The 19,576-nt window shown below is 40.3% G+C and overlaps 1 protein-coding gene across 11 annotated transcripts in view; it reads left to right on the top strand.

Moving 5' to 3' along the window:
- The window catches only part of RBMS1 (RNA binding motif single stranded interacting protein 1), a 198,191-nt gene that overhangs the window by 109,460 nt on the left and 69,155 nt on the right, over positions 1-19,576 (top strand). For 7 of the 11 annotated variants that reach the window (XM_019727271.2, XM_019727267.2, XM_019727270.2 and 4 more), the window contains exon 2: positions 152-327. In XM_019727271.2, coding sequence (XP_019582830.1) covers positions 152-327 — 176 coding nt within the window. The remainder of the gene's footprint in view (positions 1-151; positions 328-19,576) is intronic. The other 4 variants (XM_074337078.1, XM_019727264.2, XM_074337086.1 and 1 more) reach the window with 1 other exon arrangement.

Genomic DNA, 19,576 nt, shown 5'->3' with positions numbered 1-19,576 from the left:
TCAATTACAATTTATATATATTAAAGTAGTTTAAAAGATTCCTTATTTATATCTTGGTAACTTCATTTTATTTTGGAGATCGAACAGCCTCTGAATGGTGCTAAGTACCTTCTACCTAGCGCTGTTCTAACGCTTGACCTCTGTTTTTCAGCAGTCTCTGGTCCCAGCCCACCCCATGGCCCCTCCCAGCCCCAGCACCACCAGCAGTAATAACAACAGTAGCAGCAGTAGCAACTCAGGATGGGATCAGCTAAGCAAAACGAACCTCTATATCCGAGGACTGCCTCCCAACACCACAGACCAGGACCTGGTGAAGCTGTGTCAACCGTAAGTAGCCGTGGTTCTGGTGGTTTTTAGCTGCTAAATATTTCTTTGATCATATTATAGAGCGGTATAAATTGTGTTGTAAGAGAGGTTCAGTGCAAGACAAATCTGTGAATCCTCATTCTTGACACAGTGACAGTTTCCAAGTTTTAAGTCCTTGGACGCTTATTCAGTCAGCATTAACATCAGCAGAATGGCCGTATAACAAAATAAATTGGAGCGTTTTCTCAGTAGAATGTGACTTTATGGGCAGATGAAAAGTAGAACATGAATTATTTAAAAACTTATGACTGGATGCTTTTGAGCGTGCTTGTTTTGTTTGTGGAAGCACCTCTGGGGGGGCCAATCTATCACATTATAAGAGAAACTTTAGTTGTCAGTGTGAGAAAGGTAGTTACCGTCAACGCTTATCCTCAATGCATGTGAAACTCTAATTCCAGCCAAGAAATGGTAGCCTGTCTTCATTAGACACCCGTCCTTTTGAGGTCGGTTGTTCACCCTCATCTCTTTGGGAATTCTAATTCCCCAAATTCCTATTTCTAATCACACTGCCGACCTCTCTGAGTCTTGTGAAGAAATGTGCACATGTGTTTGAAATTCCAAAGCAAATTTGCATTATATGCTAATGTTGTTGATGAATAGCATATAAATGTGCTACTTTGCTGCAATTACATTAACTAACTAGCAAGTAAGGAAAGCACTAATTTAAACCAAGGAGCCAGAAGCTCTGTACAGTACAAGGATTATTGTCTAAAAGCTTCTAATCACTTTGAGCTATAAAAACCTATACCTATAACAGCATCTTTTATTTATCCAAAGACAATAATGGTCCCTTACAGAAGGAATTTTACATAACTGGGGAAAAAGACATCCACTAGAGAATGTTCCCTGAAAAATAGTCCCATTTCTAAACAGCTGATTAATAGCATCTCGTTTCTGTTGTCCTGGGAAAAATAATAGATTTGTTACTTCTTATTTTAAGGCAAACATTTTCAAAACTTACTTGGGCAATATTTCCAAGCTGGAACTAAAAGTAACATCTGGCCTTCCTTCCATAAGGAGGTGGTGATGATCTGGCTTTGTTTAGTTTTTTGGAGACGAGGGTGGGACAGTGGGTGGTGGTTCTTTAGGATCTAGAGAGCTTTCCATATGCAATCACTGTTAGCACCCTCCCTGTGCTTTTTTGTGTGCTATTTTTTTGGTCGTCCCTCTTGGACTTGGTGGCCCTCTGCTTCCAGGGCAGTGAAATAATGTTCTGTGCTAGGGACTATTCTGAAAGCAAGTCCAGCTCTCAGGGTTTGTCTGCCTGGCTAGAGTCAGAGGGAGCCTTGCCAGGCACACCCTGCCCTACTGCAGCTGTTCAAGACCACAAATAGGCCTCTTGCTATCTTGTCTGCTGCTGGCCTTTACTGGCGTCGTCTTCTGCTTCTGCAGCATAATTACAGGTAGATAGAGCGCCATAAAGTCTAAAAAGCTAAAAATATAACTTCGTTGGAAACAGAAGAATGACGCTAACCCTCATATTCTTGAGGTGTAAGAGAAGGGCAAAAGATTTCAAAAGACAAATTGTTCCTCAGCCAGTTTTGAGTCATGTAAGGTGAGTTTTAACATCAATGAGATAGAGTTAAATAACCATGAAATAAGGGAGTAAAGTGATGTCTTATATACAGTAAATAAGTACTTGAAAAATTAAACCACTGATTTTTTTTATTACTGAATCAAATCATATTCCAGTGAAGTAAAAAGACATTTGCTATTTTTCCTAGAAAATTTGTTCCTTTTTTGTTGGTAGTCTCTTTGATGTATACAGATTTTCTTTATGTGTGTAAACATTAATCTCTTTGCTCTTATCACTAGCACTCACTTTCTTCTGTCAGTTGTAAAACCCCAGGTTTAATATCTAACTCCAGTGTTAGTTTTCTAGATATGTATTATACAGAGGCAAGACATATAGTAAGAGAGGACTCTAGGTCAATAGCTACTGAAAATTTCCTTCCATTTAACACATGGCATCTAACAAATACCAGATTTGACTTGCTGGCAATTTTGTGTCTTAGAATGAAGAGAGAGAGCAAAAAATGGCCTTCCTGTTTTGGACTTAATTGTTTCCAATAAAGAATAGCTAGTTGGTGACATGGAAGTGACAAGAACCTTATGGGAAAGTGACTCATCCTAGAGCTTAAAAAACCCAGTGGACATAATTAGAGATTTTAGAAAGGCGAGTATCAGAAACTTCTTAGAAAAGACAGGTGTGAATTCACAGCTCCATAAAAGAAAAAAATGTTGTAGAAATAAAAATTTAACACTGTAATTACAAATTGACCTGATGGGGGTGGATTGCAGAAGGACAACATTCAAAACAAGTAAGTTGGGTCTCTCAGGGGGTTTGGATATTTTAGAGGGTTATCTAACAGAAAGATGGGGAAAGATACCTAAGAATGTATATCATTGTGATCCCATTCCATGCAAACAATGCATGAAGTCTAAAAGCAAGAATGCCATGAAGACTGTGTAAACTGGGGAAGAAAGCAAAAAAATATTTTTAAAAAGCTATGTCAGGAGTACAATGTACAGATGATAATAGTATGAAAAGAAATGACAGTGAAAAAGCTGATGTAATGACGGAAGAGATAACAATGGAAAAGCAGCCTCACCCCAAGTCAAAGAGAGATTCATGACACTGGAAAATGTAGATCAACATTGTTTAGTTAAGAGGAGAGGATGGGGACTCCAGTTTTAAGCTATGCAAGGAGGGACCAGACCGGGATGTGACAGTGGTTATGGTGATAAAGTGACGTGTATTGAAAGGAGACAAATCTTCTAGTAGCATTTAATGCAAAAAGCTGACCGGCTCTGGTTAACTTTTAAATTGTGAAACGCCTATGAGAAATCTTTTTGGGACCTCATGACTACTGCCAGCTGCTGTAACTTTGCTTCCTATTTCTAAAAAGGTATCTACTGAGAAAAAGTACATCAGTACAGTTAACCAGCAAGTTTAGGAAATGGAATAATCTGGGAAACAGGAAGGTTTAATCTGTTGCCCCCTGACCTTCAGACATTCTTCACTCTCCCCCTTCTATAAAAGCAAGCCAAACATATACTTCGCTTGACTGTGTTACCATTTTATTTCTCTCATTCAAACTTCTCAGGTGAATTTTCTGGTCAAATGAGTTGAGGGATCTTGTTGCTTTCGTTTTCTTGCTCCTGAACCCTTTGCCTTTTGCACTCACGTTCTCACCTGAAACTGCGTGGGCATCTGCGTGGGCTTCTTCTGTCTCCCTTCTTGGCTCTCGCTTATGTTCACTCTTGTCCACTTCTCCTCGGCTCTCGGCTTTTTTGATAGTAGTTTTTTGGCCCATTTCTCTGTAGCCCTATCCTCTCATAAGGTTATTTTCCACTGTTAACACCTCAAATTCAACATAACCTCCTTCCTCTCTACGCTGTCACTTTTCCAGATTCACTCTTGTCAGCTTGAAGCTTTGGAGCAGTCCCTGACTGTTTCCGCTTACCCTGTTAGTCACCAAGTTCTGCAGCTTCCTCTTTGGACTTCCTTCTTCCTTCTCACTGCCTGAAGAATTGGGTGGTTCCTCCTTCCCTCCTGACAGTGTGACGGGCGGGAACCATTTGCTCCTGCTGCCTCGCCTCAGGTGCCTTCCCCTTGCCCTTTCTTGATTCTTCAAGGCCAGTCCAAGCTCACCCTGCCTCCTTCATGCTTGGACCACACTAAACACTCCTTATTTCTGTGCATGTGTCACCACTTCTCAGTCAGCATTTCTTTTCCATACAGTTCCGTTCTCCAAGTGCCTGTTACGTTATTTAGCAGCCTGTCTTTGGCAGTGTGGAATGCGGACGGTATGTCATCTTCGTAGATCTCTCACCTACCCTGTAACATGCACGGCCAGCTTTTGGTGCCCCAGAGTCCTAGGCAAGTACCTGTTTCTCAGTGAAGAGCCTGTAAAATGGGTGAAACATTTCTTATGTCATGAGGATATGGTTAGGATAAAATCAAGTTATATAAGGAAACAAACTGGTCCGCTTCCTAGAACACAATCACTGAACACATATTCGCCACCTCGATACGTGTGCCTGTGCCTTCGCTCCTCAAAATCCTAACCACTAGAATAAACTTATACAAACTTATATAATTCTACATGTGAAACTAAGGAGCCAAAAAATAAATAAATAAATAACATTCTGATCTTGACAGTTGAGAAAGCCAGGGAAGTCGGTTATGTTAACATAACTGCTGGCCGCCTCCTCGTTGAGGTTTTGGGGCTGGGGCTACTTGCAAAAGGATAGTTTCAGCCTGGTGAGACACCCCCCCACCCCTCCCCGATTTCTTTCTTGTCATAATAACTGTTCCATGTGAAATCTTTCATTGTAGCCAAACTATCTTTTCTGAAAACTTAAAAGATTGTGTACAATGTTTGGTTCCTAGTTCTTCCTAGTGTGCAGGGGAGCAAATGTGTGAGTCTCCATTGGCCGTGGGTAGGTAGCTTAGTGATTACTGTGGTATTGTCATCACATGAAAGGTCTAGATAACCTAGTGTATCAACAGCTTATTCTAAGGAAGAAGAGTGTATTGACATTAAAACAAAATGAGGTCTTTCCACCCCTCTTACTTTATATAGCCTTTCTCTCATTCCCACACCAATCTTGGTCAACCATTTTATTCCCCTTTCATTCAACAGCTCTCTTAAGTTACGTCTAACTGCAGTAAAACATGATTTTAATACAAATGTGAAATTAAATCTAGCTTTATTATAAAATCTAGCAATATTATAGCCTGTTACTAATTAAAAGGAAATATTTTTGAAATATAATGTTTCACTGGTTGTAATCAATACATTTTTCATTTCCTACCCCTTTGTTTTCTGTTCTCTGCAAGTTTTGCTTATCCTTTTGAATGCAATATAACTCTTTAAAAGGTGAAACAGAAAAGCAAGACAGTTTAACAGAGGTAGACATAAACAACCAACTATAATTTAGGACAGAATAAAGTAAATATTATAATTAGTGCAGAGTTCTGTTCTGTGAGAAGTCAGAGGAAGACTTCGTTATTCTTGATAGCAGGTTATTGGGGTAGCTTTCAGTAAGGAGATGACATCTCGACCTTAAAGAACAGGAAGATTTCATGCAGGATGGAGATAATAGTGTCCTCCAGGCCCCAGAGAGAGCCAGAGAGGTGTGAGAGTACTTGGATGTATAAGAAAGCACAAAGAACCCTTCTTGCTGTGGGAGTTGTCATTCAGCAATTGTTAGTTACCAGGGCTCCTGGTGACCAGAGTGGAGAGCGTGGGTGTAGAGGAATGTGAGGCTGGTGGTTGAGGTGCAGGTTGGGGCCATATTGTTAGCACTTCGAATAATAACCTAAGAAGTTTGGTGTTTGTTCTTCAGTTACAGATGAGGAGTTAGCCCTTGTAGTGGAAGAGAAACATAATTCGGTGTTGTTTTTCCCCCCCTCTCACAATGATGATTCTGAGAGAACAGGAAAGTTGTCTTGGAGAAGGAGACTCCTAGGCCAGGGGTGATGTAACCCTGACCCAGGGCAGTGATAGGACAAGGGAGGAGAGAGGACGCTGAGCATGCATGGGGGTGCCTTGGCAATAGAAACGTCTGGACTAGAGCATGATTAAAAATGACTGTAATGTTTTAGCTCTGAATAAAGGGAAAACTTCACTTGCATTAACAGACAGAGAAAGCACAGGAAAAAAATTAGGGCAACTATCAGGAAAATGAACAACTTGAAACAATTATATTCTTTCTCTTTACATCTCCATTTATCTCTGCAACTCTAAAATTTGTACTTGCAGAAAGTTGTTCTTCCTTTACCGTAGAATAAAATGATCATCCCTTTTATTCCAGAATGACAGGCTGCTTTTAAGGTAAAATTTGGAAGTGAAGGCATTCTAGTAAGATGAATGTTAATCAGCTTTTATCCAATTTGTGAAGTTACCATCAATGTTTATTCTGAGTGTAACAATGGACTCGCCAGACCCAGTATTCGGAAATCCCAGGTAAATATGAAATCCTTTGAAATTTATAGAAACTGCATGACATTAGAGAACCTTACAATCAAAACAAAACAATGATGCTGTGATGAAGTAAGAAAAATCATTCCACCCAAAAGAAATCTGGTTCTCACTTTCAAATTGAAGAGAGGATTTAATTCAGGGCCAGGTGACCCAAGGTCTTTCAGGTAGTTCCTAATGATAGTCCAAGAAGCCTTTATGGACCGAGAGTCACTACATTTATTTTAGAAAAGAAGCACACACACAGAAAGACTCCACATGGATTCTACACTGAGTATTCAGGTAGCTCTACAGACATGAAAGATTTCATTGTCTACATTCAGCATCATTCTGAAGTCAGGCTGTGAGTCTTACAGACACAAAGCTCTGGATGTAGGGTTAAATCTGAAGCTGATAAAAGGAGATGATCTCTCTTAAAGGAATAATTTGCCCTTCAAATGTTGTCTTCCAGGCAAGTTGAAGTAGTGTGTTAGTGTGATGGTGGTGGTGGTCGTGGTGGTTGTTTATTTAACTCACATGCACCAGCAATGAAAGACTGACAGATCGTTTTTTCTTTGGTACTGACTGCATCTCTAATCACTGAGATTTGGACATACCCAGCTGGATTGTATTCCAAAGCCATTTGAGTTTTTAGGTCTTTTTAAATTGCATTTTATAAGAGTACCGAAAACTGTATCTAGTGAGTTGTTTTCTCAGGTTCCTTTGAAAGACAGGGAAAGGAAAAGTTATCAGAAATGTCGAGTAATAGAAAAATAGTTCTTCTTTAGTGTGTGCCTTAAAAACAACAACAACAACAAAAAAGTGTTCTTTATTGACTGGCATACTTTTTTTGAATCCTCCCAAAAAGTGAAATTGAGTTAAAATGATTAGTTTTCCACAGTTAATCATAGGAAATTTTTGTTTCTCATACTGTTATTTAGCTTCTGGCCCATATACAGATTTTATTTATATTATAAATAATAGGATTTCTTTTAAGTTCCAAATATGTTTGTTCTGAAAAGAAGTTAAGTTTTATCCTCTCATGAGTTCTTTCTTCATTGCACTAGAAGATTCTCAATAAATAAAAGGCTAATAGCAATAGTTTCTGGGACTTGGCTTTTCCTACCTGCTACTGCTAGCATAAGAGGATGACACATTAATAAATAACTCAGTGAGGCTTAGACCAAGGAACTTGGGCATTTTGCTGAAAAGCGTGACCTAAGATGTGAAGTTTTTGGACTTTTAAAAAGGCATGCCAGGGGTGGCCGGATGGCTCAGTTGGTTAGAGCGCGAGCTCTCAACAACAAGGTTGCTGGTTCAATTCCCACATGGGATGGTGGGCTGGGCCCCCTGCAAAAGATTGAAAGTGGCGACTGGACTTGGAGCTAAGCTGCACCCTCCACACCTAGATTGAATGGCAATGACTTGGAGCTGATGGGCCCTGGAGAAACACACTGTTCCCCAATATTCCCCAATTAAAAAAAAAAAAGGCATGCCAATCTACTGAGTCAAAATGTTGAGTGACTAATTGTAATATAACTCTCTCTTCATGGACAGTATTCCAGTAAGGTTCTATATAATAAAAGAGTGTAAAACACGATGCATCTGGGACTGCGCAAAGTGCATCTTCTTGGTGGTCTTTGTTCTAAGAATGGAAGTCAAAGGAGATTTGAGAGTTTAGGAGAAACAGTGTATTTCACAAATCTTCTCCCTGTTCTGCTCTTGGATAAGCCAAGTAGAATCATTTTTTTGTTCACATTAATTGCTTGATTTCCCTTCTTGGTATGAAAGAATTCCGGCATGTTAAGAAATACTTTATGTACAGTAGATCTTTGACATACCAAGATATAGTCTGAAGACTTGGAAATCCTAGAATTTCACGAAAATAATTTTAGCATCAAAAAAATTCTCCACGATGGGTGGCCGGATGGGTGAGTTGGTTAGAGCGCGAGCTCTCAACAAGGTGCCGGTTCAATTCCTTCATGGAATGGTGGGCGGTACCCCCTGCAACTAAAGATTGAAAACAGCGACTGGACTGGGAGCTGAGCTGCGCCCTTCACAACTAGATTGAAGGACAACGACTTGGAGCTGATGGGCCCTGGAGAAATACACTGTTCCCCAATATTCCCCAATAAAATTTAAAAAAACTCAGAATCTCCACGAATACCTACTTTCCCATAGGGAACCATCTCTTTCTTAGACCGTTCTTTGTTCTTTCTTCACTTTTATCATTAGAATTACCAGTTGGCTTTTATTAGGGGGTGGGCGATCTTCAAAAAGTAACACAATATTTAATTCCTTCTCGAGAGTTACTGATACACAATTAGAGCAATGCCTTCTTGAAACATGGACCCTGGGTGGTGATGGACTGTGCTGCTTTACTGGGTACCTGACTCACTTCCCTCTGCCTAAGAGTGCTCACGATTCAAATCCATACTGCAGTAAAATTTAAAATAATTACAGGTGAGAGACGTTCAGTGTCATCATGAGTAGTTGAAACTGCAGATACTATCGTCAGGTACCTACTGTATGCATGCATTTAATATTTAGGCAGAAAAATCTCAGTCATGTCTGTTTTCTAAGTCATCCTCAGTGTAAAATCTGCACGCAAACATGGATATTTAGAGATTTAGCCAACCCTCCTTATTGTCATTTGACCTTTTTGTTTAGAATTTCCTTTTGTTATCCCTAGGCATGAGGTAGAGCCATCCACCCCTATATTGTCCAAATGCTGCACAAGCTGTTGGCAAGCCGGTTTTAATATTCGCCTTAGGAGAAGTTCACCGCGAACCCAGCACTGAAGATGATCGCCATAACCACAAGAATTTTTTAAAGAACATCCTCTCCTTGTCTGTGAGAGCAGATGGAATTCACTTTATGTCCATTCCATGTTCTTTTATATGATCCTCGCATTTCTGTAGCATCAGCTTGGGGGTGTTTAACCCTTATATGAAGGTGAAGGTAGCATCATCAGGAATAAAAGCCTGTAAAATTTTTATTTGGCAGTTGTGCTCAATTTGACTTAGAATGTCCTTCTTGGGTTACTGTGAGTCCTAGAAACTTACAACCTTTCTCTCCATCTTTCCCCATCTTCATTCCATAATAACTGTATGTGCAAAAAATCCTGTATAATGTGTAAACAGCTGAATAATACTAGCAGTTAACCTTTGTCAGATGCTTGCTATGCGCCCGTAACTTGCCAAGTGTTTTATTATTTAATAGTAAGAACAACTTTATGAGAAGTATTATTACCCCTGTTTTAAAGGTGCAGTTGAACGCGGTTTCTTTTTGCTCAGGATAATACAGCTGATGATGGTGGAGCCAGGGCTTGAGCTCAGACAGTCTGACTCCAGAGCCCATCCTCTGAAGCACTGTGCTTCTTCTGCCTCCCCAGATACACTCGGAATGCCTTATCCCGGTCCTCCCCTCAGCACCCGCCGTTTACCAGAGGCTACAAAAGGACTCATTTTGCCAGGGCTCTAAAAGGGATAGTCCGCCTTGATAGGTTGAACAAGATTTTGTTAGAAAAATCAGCTTTCCTTAAGTCCTCTTGAATAGCCAACAGAATAAAAAACTCAAAGGCAGGAGGATAGAGGAGGAACTCGTCTTTCCTGGCGTCTGACAAAGCGATCCCTTTTAATGTCGCTGGTTATATAAAACTCAGCTCCTGCTTAGCTGTCGACTGTGCAGCTCCCCAAGATTACACAGCATAGAGAAGGTATGTAAATTTGTCACTCGCTTGATGCCTGAGGGAGGTTATTGCATATATAAAAAGAAACATTCTTTTCAGGATCACAGTCTAACAAATCCAAACAACATTGCTTTAGGAAGTAATGGGCACAACGTGGCATTATAATTTTACTACAAGTGTAAATCTGATGACAACATAAGACCGAGCCACTGTTGAGGAGAAATTAAACAAGTAGAAATGAGTGGTGAATTCCATTATTTATGAAGCATCATGCCTTTGATTTTGCTAGACACTGCGCCAGACACATTTTCTGCCCACAAGGGAGGTTCTTGTCTTATATAGAAAATGAACTTCACATATCACGTAGACCAGAATGTGGCATGTCATGTGAGAGATAGCAAGTGCTGCAGAGATTACAAAATAGAGAGTGATTGCATGTGATCGGGGGCATCGGGAAAAGCTGGGCATTTGAATGAGTCTTCACGCGGGCAAGCAGCTCAAGCTCAGGTCTAGGTTTAGAATTTCCTGGCTGCCTGCCTTGTCTGGTCTTCACTAGGACCGTATCGTGGGGGCCCAAGGAAGGCTTGTACTTCACTGGGCAGGTAGGTGAACCATACTGTCTCAGGATTTGCCTGTGATGGAATGTGAAAAGGGATGGATACAAGGAAGAAGAGGATTTAAAGATGAGTGTAAGATTTTGAGTCTAGAAAACTGGGAATTTGTACCATTAACAGATGAGGGGAACAGGAGGGAGAGCTTATTTTTATTCTTGCCTGGAAATTCTCACCCACTCTTAGGAAAGTTTTCAAATTGAGTGCTTGTTTGCTTCATGAGTTTGTGTGGTTTTGGTGTGGCTATTAAATGGAAAGAAATAATGAATGTATCAATTCCAGACTGGTGAATCTTCAGTGCGGAAGAGAAACGAGTAATGAAACATGTTTATTCACCAGCTGGAATGTTGTATGTTAGAAACTTTCAGTCGATACAGTCCTGATAGCCAACAATACGATCTATATATTCCTTCAACATGTAATTATTTTCTTAAATTTTTATAGTTCAGTTTTAGGGAGTTAAACTTTTTCAAAAGTGGCTTTTTGTTGAATAAAGTGCTTTGCAAGTCCCTTGATAGGATCATTGGCTCAGACTGGAGACTTTTGAGAAGAGATTTTGTAAGAGAGCCATGGGACTGAGTGGGAGGAGAGGAGGGCGAGTTTCCCTAAATGGGGGATCTAGAATTAGCGAGGAAGTACACTCATCACACAAACAATCCTGACCAAGTTCGTGACTCTGCCATGGGACATGGACTCTTCCTCCTTCCGGCCCTCTGTGCCCTCACTGACCTGCCCATGCCAGGCTTCAACTGGTCTGAATTTCCTATGGGACCAGGAACACTTGTCTTCCTCATTTTCTCTTTATGCCAAAGTATCTTACTGCCCCTGTTAAGTGTCAGATGTCAGTGAGGGAGCCTGTATGAAAAAACAACATTTTTTTGGAGTATCAGCATTTATGTGCATCGTTTTAGATTTCCAGAGTTACAAAGGCCACTTTCTGAAAGCGTAAGGACTGTTTCTTTAAAGATGAAACAAAGAGCCAGTCATTTGTGATCCTTGAAACAAATTAGACTGCTAGTCCTTTTGGACAGGACTATGGATCCTTTCCAAGGGTTTTTCCAAAAGATTTCATCTTCAGCCCCAAATCTAATCCATGAATTATGAAAATGTTATTGTTATTGCCCCTTTAGAGGCATAGCTTTTGCTCCAGTACTTAATCTACTTAAATAGCCCTGTATATAGTCCTTCTTCTTAGCTGTCTAGATAACATTTAGTTTCTTAAATTTTTCCTCCTATCTCTTTATTCATTATCATTTTTTTTGTTTGTTTGTTTGATACCATGCACCTAGCTGCTGAGAGCCAAACCGATTTACTTTTGACTCAGATTTTTGAGGCAAAGGAACTTCAGCATTTATTTAATTAAAAAGTTTATTTCACTTTTTTCATCTCCACTCTGAAGCACAGAACTTGACATCTCTTTCAGTCACGTGGCTGTTAAGGAGGCATGCTCACTGGAATTAAAATATGGGTGCCCAGGCCCTTCAATAGAGTCTGAGTCAGGAGATGCAGAGAGAGATGCATGGAGAGAGGCAATGTAACAGGCCGTTGTACTAACGAGCACACAGGCTCTGGAGCCTTCCACCTGGCTCTGCCACTTGCTTGGGCAAATTTCTCAACCTCTCTGTGCCTCAGTTTCTTTACCTGTAAAATCAGGATAAAATAGTACCTACCACAAGAGTTCTTGTGAGGGCTGAGTTAGTATGTGTAGTGCTCAGAACATTTCCAGGCACATATTAATGTTACTGCCATCATCATGAATTTTTTAAAGCTTCCAGGAGGTTCTGACGTTCAATCCCAGTGAAGAGCTTCTGATTGAGTCCCCTCGTGTTATAATTGAGAAAGCTGAGGCTCAGAGAAGGTTAAATGACCTTTTTAGAGACAAAATTAGGAGGTGGCAGGCCTGGGAGTAGATCCCACTGACTCCTGAAACACCCACCTATCTTGATTTGCCTCTTTACTTTCATGAGTGATTGTAAACTCTGCCCTCAATTCTGCCCTTAATCATGAGTATGAAATATCTGCACTTCAGTTTCTTGCCAAAGAACTGTGTCCTCTCCACTGCCAGCTCTTGTCAAAGCTATTGGAAGAAATCAGATTTATGAAGAATTGCCTGAAGGATTTGCCATGCCTTTGTTCATCACAGAGCTTCCCAACCTTGTCACAGGCACACAGAGAAGAGGATAATGTTGTGTTAGATTATATTGGGATTAGATTCGATTAGATCAGATTGGTCAGGCTGGTCAGTGCTGGAAGTGACAGCCCCCCCCGCCCCCCAGCCTCCAGGGGTTGATGGGATTAATATCCCACATTTATAACAGGATGACCGTGGGGGGCGGGGGGGGGGCTTGAGAAGTGTTTTAGTAGAAAAGCCCTTAGTCAAATGAAATGTTAAAAAGAACTACATATACAAATATTTCCAAGTAGTACTTTTAAATATATATTTTATACATACAAATTTATAGCATTTATGAAATTCATCAGGGACCGTAGTGAGGCATTTTGATGAACTCAGACATTTGAGATTGGGACTTGTGGATGATAGCTGCCGAGCGCTGTTAACATATCTAGATTATTTTAATTGGACAGTATTAGGAAAAATACTTATTTACATCCATAAGTAGTTGCAAAGGTAACAGTTTTTTTTAATACCTCTTTTTATCTTCTTAGTATCTTCTTGAATTATTCTGATCCAGAAGCCAGAAAGAATCAGGAATTTTTTGTTTTGACATTGAATCCCAAATAATACAGCTGTGAATCCCAAATAATACAGCTGTTCGCATGCCTTGTGAGAGTTGTAAAATGCAGACCAGGAGCGAGCACCTAAAACTTACAGTCAGCACTAGTCTTAATGATGTCACCTGATCGTGACTCAACGTCGTAGGCCGCTGCTTGTACAACTGGCTATTAGGTCACGGTGAGGGTGTATGCCAACTAGTTGTACCTGCTTTTGGCCTGTGATTTGTTTGAGCGTGAAGTGTATGTAGGTCGTTTGTGGAGTTTTATGTGAATGGACATGTGCAGACTTGCATTTCCAGAATACCAGGGTAGAGTTACAACTTTCCTAATCACTGACTCATTGTTAAGAAGTTAAAATGTACCTGAAGAGATGGCAGGGGTGCATTGGTGTAGCGTCTGCCCTTGAAGTGACTTAATATGACGGTGGTTATTAATGTGTTCAAATTTGTTGTACAGTACCTTTGCGTGCATTTCCTGTTTGGTTTTGTATGTAAAGCCTAAGAAATTCGAACAAAAAATTGGTAGAACTCCTAAAGCACCTCTCCAGAACCTAACTTGATAGACACTGTTCTAGGGGGTGTGGCTTTTATCCCTGGAAGCAGCAAGGTTGGCAGAGAGCACCAGGTGTTAACCATGTAGCTGTTCGCCCTTGTAGAACTGCACCAGCCACGGGGTCCTTGGGCCCCAAGTGGTCATTTGATGAGGCGTTGCATTTAGGGTGTGGTTCTCAGGAAGACCAGAGGAGGAAGCTGCTTCTGGCCTTAGTGCTGGATAAACGGAACTTCTCTGAGCCCCAGACTTGCTTTTCCTCTAAGGAGCACTCACTTTCGTAATGGTTGTATTTCCTTCTTATTTCGACTGCTAGGGAGTTCTGAGCCAAATGTGCTTCCACCGTTGGCAGTTCTACAGTAGCTTACTTTCTGGTTCACATATCTGTGTAATAACTCCACTCTTGGGGTGATTTTCCTTTCACCTTGAACTCTGTATCTATTTCTGTCATGTGGTGTTGCTTGTATTTTTGCCAGCAGTCCCAATCATTTTTGGAAAGTGGTATAAATAAATATTCTCGTGCTCCCTCTTGGACTGCCCCTTTAAACATCACAGTAGATGGACCATTGCATGGCCATCTTTTGTCATTTTGTATAGCAATCATTCTTATCAAAGTGGCTCACTTGGAATGCGGGTGTTTTCGAGTATCTAACGACATTTCCATTGCAAAGGAATATCTGGTCCCTTCTCTTCATGCACCTGTAAAGACTAAAGTGGATGTACAACTGTCCCTGACTGTCAATAAACATTCAAATCAGCAAATCCACAAAATCATGATTTCCAGCAATGTTTTGCTTAATCGACATCTTCAGTAAAAGGAAGCGTTTTTGTTTTGTTTTGTTTTGTTTTTATGTGCTTTTTTATACTCATTCTCTGTTGGAATTCACTTTGGCCTTGAACTAATTATCCCTCTTTTTAATGTATGAAGACAGGAAACATTCAGCAACTTGCCTGAATATGTGTTTTAGCTACAGAAGTTGGTTTTACCTGTGTTTCATTGGCTTAATGAATCACAATTTGAAATATTTGGTTCTAGCTTCTAAACCTTCTGTGGGCTCTGCATCTGCTTTATTATTCTCTGTCTGAGTTCCTAATAAATTCCTTGATAAAGTCCCAGACTTGAACTTGAAGGAGCATTCTTCTTCCGGAAGTAGGTCATCATGCCACAGTTGTTCTTTTCTCCTCCTCTCGTCTGCTTGCCTCTCTTTTTGGATGTCTATTCTAATAGCATCAGACTTTGCTCAGTTCTCATAGACAGTAATGATATATTGATGATGAATTTTTCAGGATTGGCTTTATTTCTTTACAGGGTTCATTTATACCCCAATCTTATTATATAGATTGAATGGTTTTCTGGCTTCTGGTACTACTACACCAGGGTTTTCTCTGTGGGTCCACCATTAACCAATGTCCAGGAAGAAGAACTTGAATGCCGCACTGAAGAGAAATGAGGAGGTGACACTTCATAAATGATCTCAGACTGCAGCAAATTAGGCCACCCTTCATTCTCCCCTTGTACTGCTGCTATTTTCTAAATCTCCCCAGAAGCAGGATCTTAGGAGTGCTGCTGCCACACTGACACAGTTGCCAGGATGTGCCACAGTCTGAGCAGGTCTTTACATGTTGTGGACTAATATGAGCCATAAAGCTAAACTTCTTCGGGCGTGTGCCTGAAATCGGTGTACCCTGCTAATGCCCACATCTGCGCAACATGTGCAGGTAGGCCCTGTTTCCAAAGACGGAGCAACTCAGTTGTCCTGGCTTACTGACCAAGTGGCTTTTTCATTTTACATGTCATCCACAAATCTTACAATGGCTGCAAGACCCTGTGTCATCTGCTCCCTCTCCCCTTTACTTTTCTGATCTTATCTCCCCTTACTCTCCTCTACCATTTCACTCCAGCATGGTGGGCTCCTGGGTGTTTCTCAAGCCCACCAGCCTGCTGCTTCCTTCCAGCCCTGCATTGGTTTTTTCCTCCTCTACCTGCATCGCTCCTCCTGGGATCCTCCTCACGCTGTCCCTCACGGCCTCCAAGGCTTTGCTCAAATGTCACCCTCTCAACAAGCCAACCCTGGTCACCTTTTAAAAATTTTAATCTGCCTCTATTTTACCTGGGCATTCTTAATCTCAAACCCCTTGCCTTGTGCTATTTGTCATCATACCACAGTGTAACATACCGTATAATATGCTTATTTACTATAAGCAAATGTCAATAAATATTTTTTTGAATGAATGAATAAAATGCTTCTTTATATGGCACAAAAGAAAGCCAGATACGAGCCCAAGTGTCTAATTGCAGATGCGGTGTTTTCTTGATAGCCAGTCTTGGGACCTATGCTGGGGTGCATATTGGTACGTACACACACACACACACACACACACACACACACACACACAAATAAGCAACTGAAATATCAGTGGATATGGATTACTCAATACTGGGAAAGGCCATGGTGAAAAGCAACACTTTAGAATTTGCTGCAGGGACAAGCTTTATCCTCTCTCATGGTATGTGTGTGTGTGTGTGTGTGTGTGTGTGTGTGTGTGTGTGTAGATATATTGTTTCTCTCTAATCCTATTTTTCTCATCTTTATTATCTACAATTCTGTAACGTGATATAATTTTTTTATAATAAGGTAGGCTACAAATAAATAAATCTAAAAAGAAATGGTAAATAAATAACCAACCACTTTTAACTTCCAGCTCCTCATTGGTACCATTAGCAAATTGAACTGAGATGAAGAATAAACACATAAGTGGCAACGTCCCGCCTCGTTTCCTCCTCCTTGGCAGAATTGTTGGTACATAGATGAGAACACTCTTTCCTGCTGGGCCTGGGCCTCAGACTACTTCCCTACACTACAGAACCACTGGCAGCTCATCAGAGTTGGCATGTGAGATGAAAGCTATTTGAAACTCTTGGCAGATTTCTTCCAGCTCTGTCTAAGAAAAAGGGAGAAATAAAGGGTTACTTTTTGTCTTTCTAGGGAACTGGAACTTTGCCTGTTTTATTGTATTTTAATGTATTTATTTTTGATATTTAATATCCTTGCATAAAACACATTAATAAACCAGGGCTTTGTATCTCCAAGTCACCAATAACTGGGCTATGTTTCAGTTTAGTCAAGAAATAGCTTGTATTACTTAATCCAGTCTTCCAGCTATAGCGTTTTACCTTATATAGCTCATATGAATCGTCAGTGTTCATAGCAATAGGGTGCAATGTGACGAATATCATGATTCACGTTACACTTAACACTTGCATTTCAAAGTCATCATTAGGACCAATTATCATTGAACTATGATTGTAGTGAAGAGCTGTTTATGATCGATTTCTTGTCAATCAGGTGCTTGATCTCCGGGTCATTTGCTGTGTTGGATCAGTGCTGGTTGATGGTCATTAGACAAGCTTCAGGCTAAACCACCGATGAAAAGTCAGGCACTTGAAATAATTGACCTTTTTGTCAGTAAGCCATTTCGCTCCTGCCTCATTTTCCCTTTGTCCTGTATTTCTTGCCATTGATTTTTACCTTTATTTTATCTTGTAGGGTATGCCTTTTTATAAGCCACCCTAAATCTTTTCTAGAACAGGACACGCCATACGTTTATATACATATGTTCATATGTACACATGTTTATATATGTTTATATGTACACCCATATATTTATGTACACATACATACAAGCATATATGTTTGAATGCATAAATAGATGGATAAATGTCATTTTTACTTTTATGAGGAAAATAATGAAAAATATCCACTAGAAATCTTTTCCTCTGGTAAGAGGATATTTAGAATCAGACACCTTTTGAAATGTCTTGCAGGGAACATTTGGAGTGTCAAATAGACTCTTCAAACAACAACAACAAAAAACATACCCAATATTAATTTGGGGTAGATTTATATATAATGATTTCCTTTCACATTATATTTTAAGTGGAATAGATGGCATACTTTAATTGGATCACAATTAGGGAAACTTATTTAAGGTAATAAAATTAGAAATAATGAGTCTGCAGGCCATTGTTCTGTTCTGGAATGGTCAAAACTCAGAAATACTACCCCGGACCATTTCTCCATGCAGTGGACAGTATCTACTTTGATACCGTTTATTTTAGCCTCCTTTTTCAGCCATTAATTCTAAATTAAGACTGAGATAATGAATATGAAAGCACTTTGTAAAGTATAAAACAATTATTCAAACTGAAGACCAGAGATATCAGGTCCACTGTCGGTGCGCTCTTGGACTAGATTTCAGATACGTATTGCCCATGAAGTACAGCAAAATTCCTTAGTTTAGAAATGTTATGATTCATGTGATAATATATGTGAAAGCGTTTGTATGTGCTGTTAGAGATCATAAAAATGTAACTCAAAATTGTTTATTCCATGGATGAAATTGGTGGACAGACCTTGGAAATGGTTTCACTCCTCGGGTTCAGAGTCGGTTATTTATGCCAGTCCTTTGTGACCTCCAGTGAGGAAACCGATTAACCCTACTACTGTCTTTCTTCACCACCATTCTGCTCCACCTAATTTTTCCAGTTCTAAAATCCCACATCAGTGAAATCCATTATTGTGACTATCCTCTCCTGTCACTGGATATCACATGGATACTATCAGTGGGGATAAAAGTAATGTTTAAAAATGCTGTTTAAATGAAGCACAGCATGGTATTATAAATGTAACATGAAAAATTATTGTTCAAGAATCTTGTGTTTGTGCAGGGTTGTGTTCACTTTGGTGGTTATGTGGTTTGAAATTTGCAAACAGTATGCTGGGTTTTTAATTGAATCTCTAATCCATTTGAATTATTATAGCTCCAGAGCCAATAGAATATTGCTTTAGTATTTTAAGCAATTAATTGCTGGCCCGTAGACAGGAAAAGAAATTCATGGTCCCACCTCTGCATTAATACCAAAAGCGACTTTAGTTCAAAGTCACTCCTTTCTCTGATAGGCATTTCTTACATGATTTAAGTTAAAGAATAAAAACACATCTGACAGTGGGTTTACACTAATTTTTTCACCAGTGATATGATCCTTTTTATGATTTTTTTTTGTAACCCTTCTTGTGCAAAAGGTGTGTTTTTTTTAATAAAAAAAAACTAGCTCTGGAAGGTGGTTTTTTTTAGACGTGAGTCAGCCATCTTCCCTAGCTGCTGGCCTCTAGAATAAAGGACGCTATTCTCCTCACCAATCCTTGTCACTGTAGATTGTTGGACTCTTTGGGGGCAAGTGGCACCGAACCTAAGTTCGGTAGCACCTGAGCCTGGGTCCAGCACTGGGGCTCCCTCCCCCTCCATTTGGGAGAAGGTGACCCCATCTCTAGGGGAAGACGGTCCTCCCCCTTGAGGGGGAGGAGTAACCCCCTTTTGGGGGACCCTCCCCCCCTTGAGGGGAATGGGGGAATCCCCCCTTTAGGGGGGAGCTGGGGTTCCCATCCCCTCTTTGGGGCTTACTCCTCGTGCCCTGGAACTGACGTCCCCCATCACATGTCCCCGCCAGCCAGATGGAACCGGGCCTGTCCTGCCCAGTGTTTGGCCCAAGTACCACCCAGTGCTGGTCCTTGGGACCCGCCCAGGAAACAAACAAACAACGACCAAAAAAACTAGCTCTTGCATACTAATTACATTTAATTTATATTGATTAA

The sequence above is a fragment of the Rhinolophus sinicus genome, linkage group LG01 (genome assembly GCF_036562045.2).
Source record: "Rhinolophus sinicus isolate RSC01 linkage group LG01, ASM3656204v1, whole genome shotgun sequence".
Classification (NCBI taxonomy): Eukaryota; Metazoa; Chordata; class Mammalia; order Chiroptera; family Rhinolophidae; genus Rhinolophus; species Rhinolophus sinicus.
This window is presented reverse-complemented; position numbering and strand designations above follow the sequence as displayed.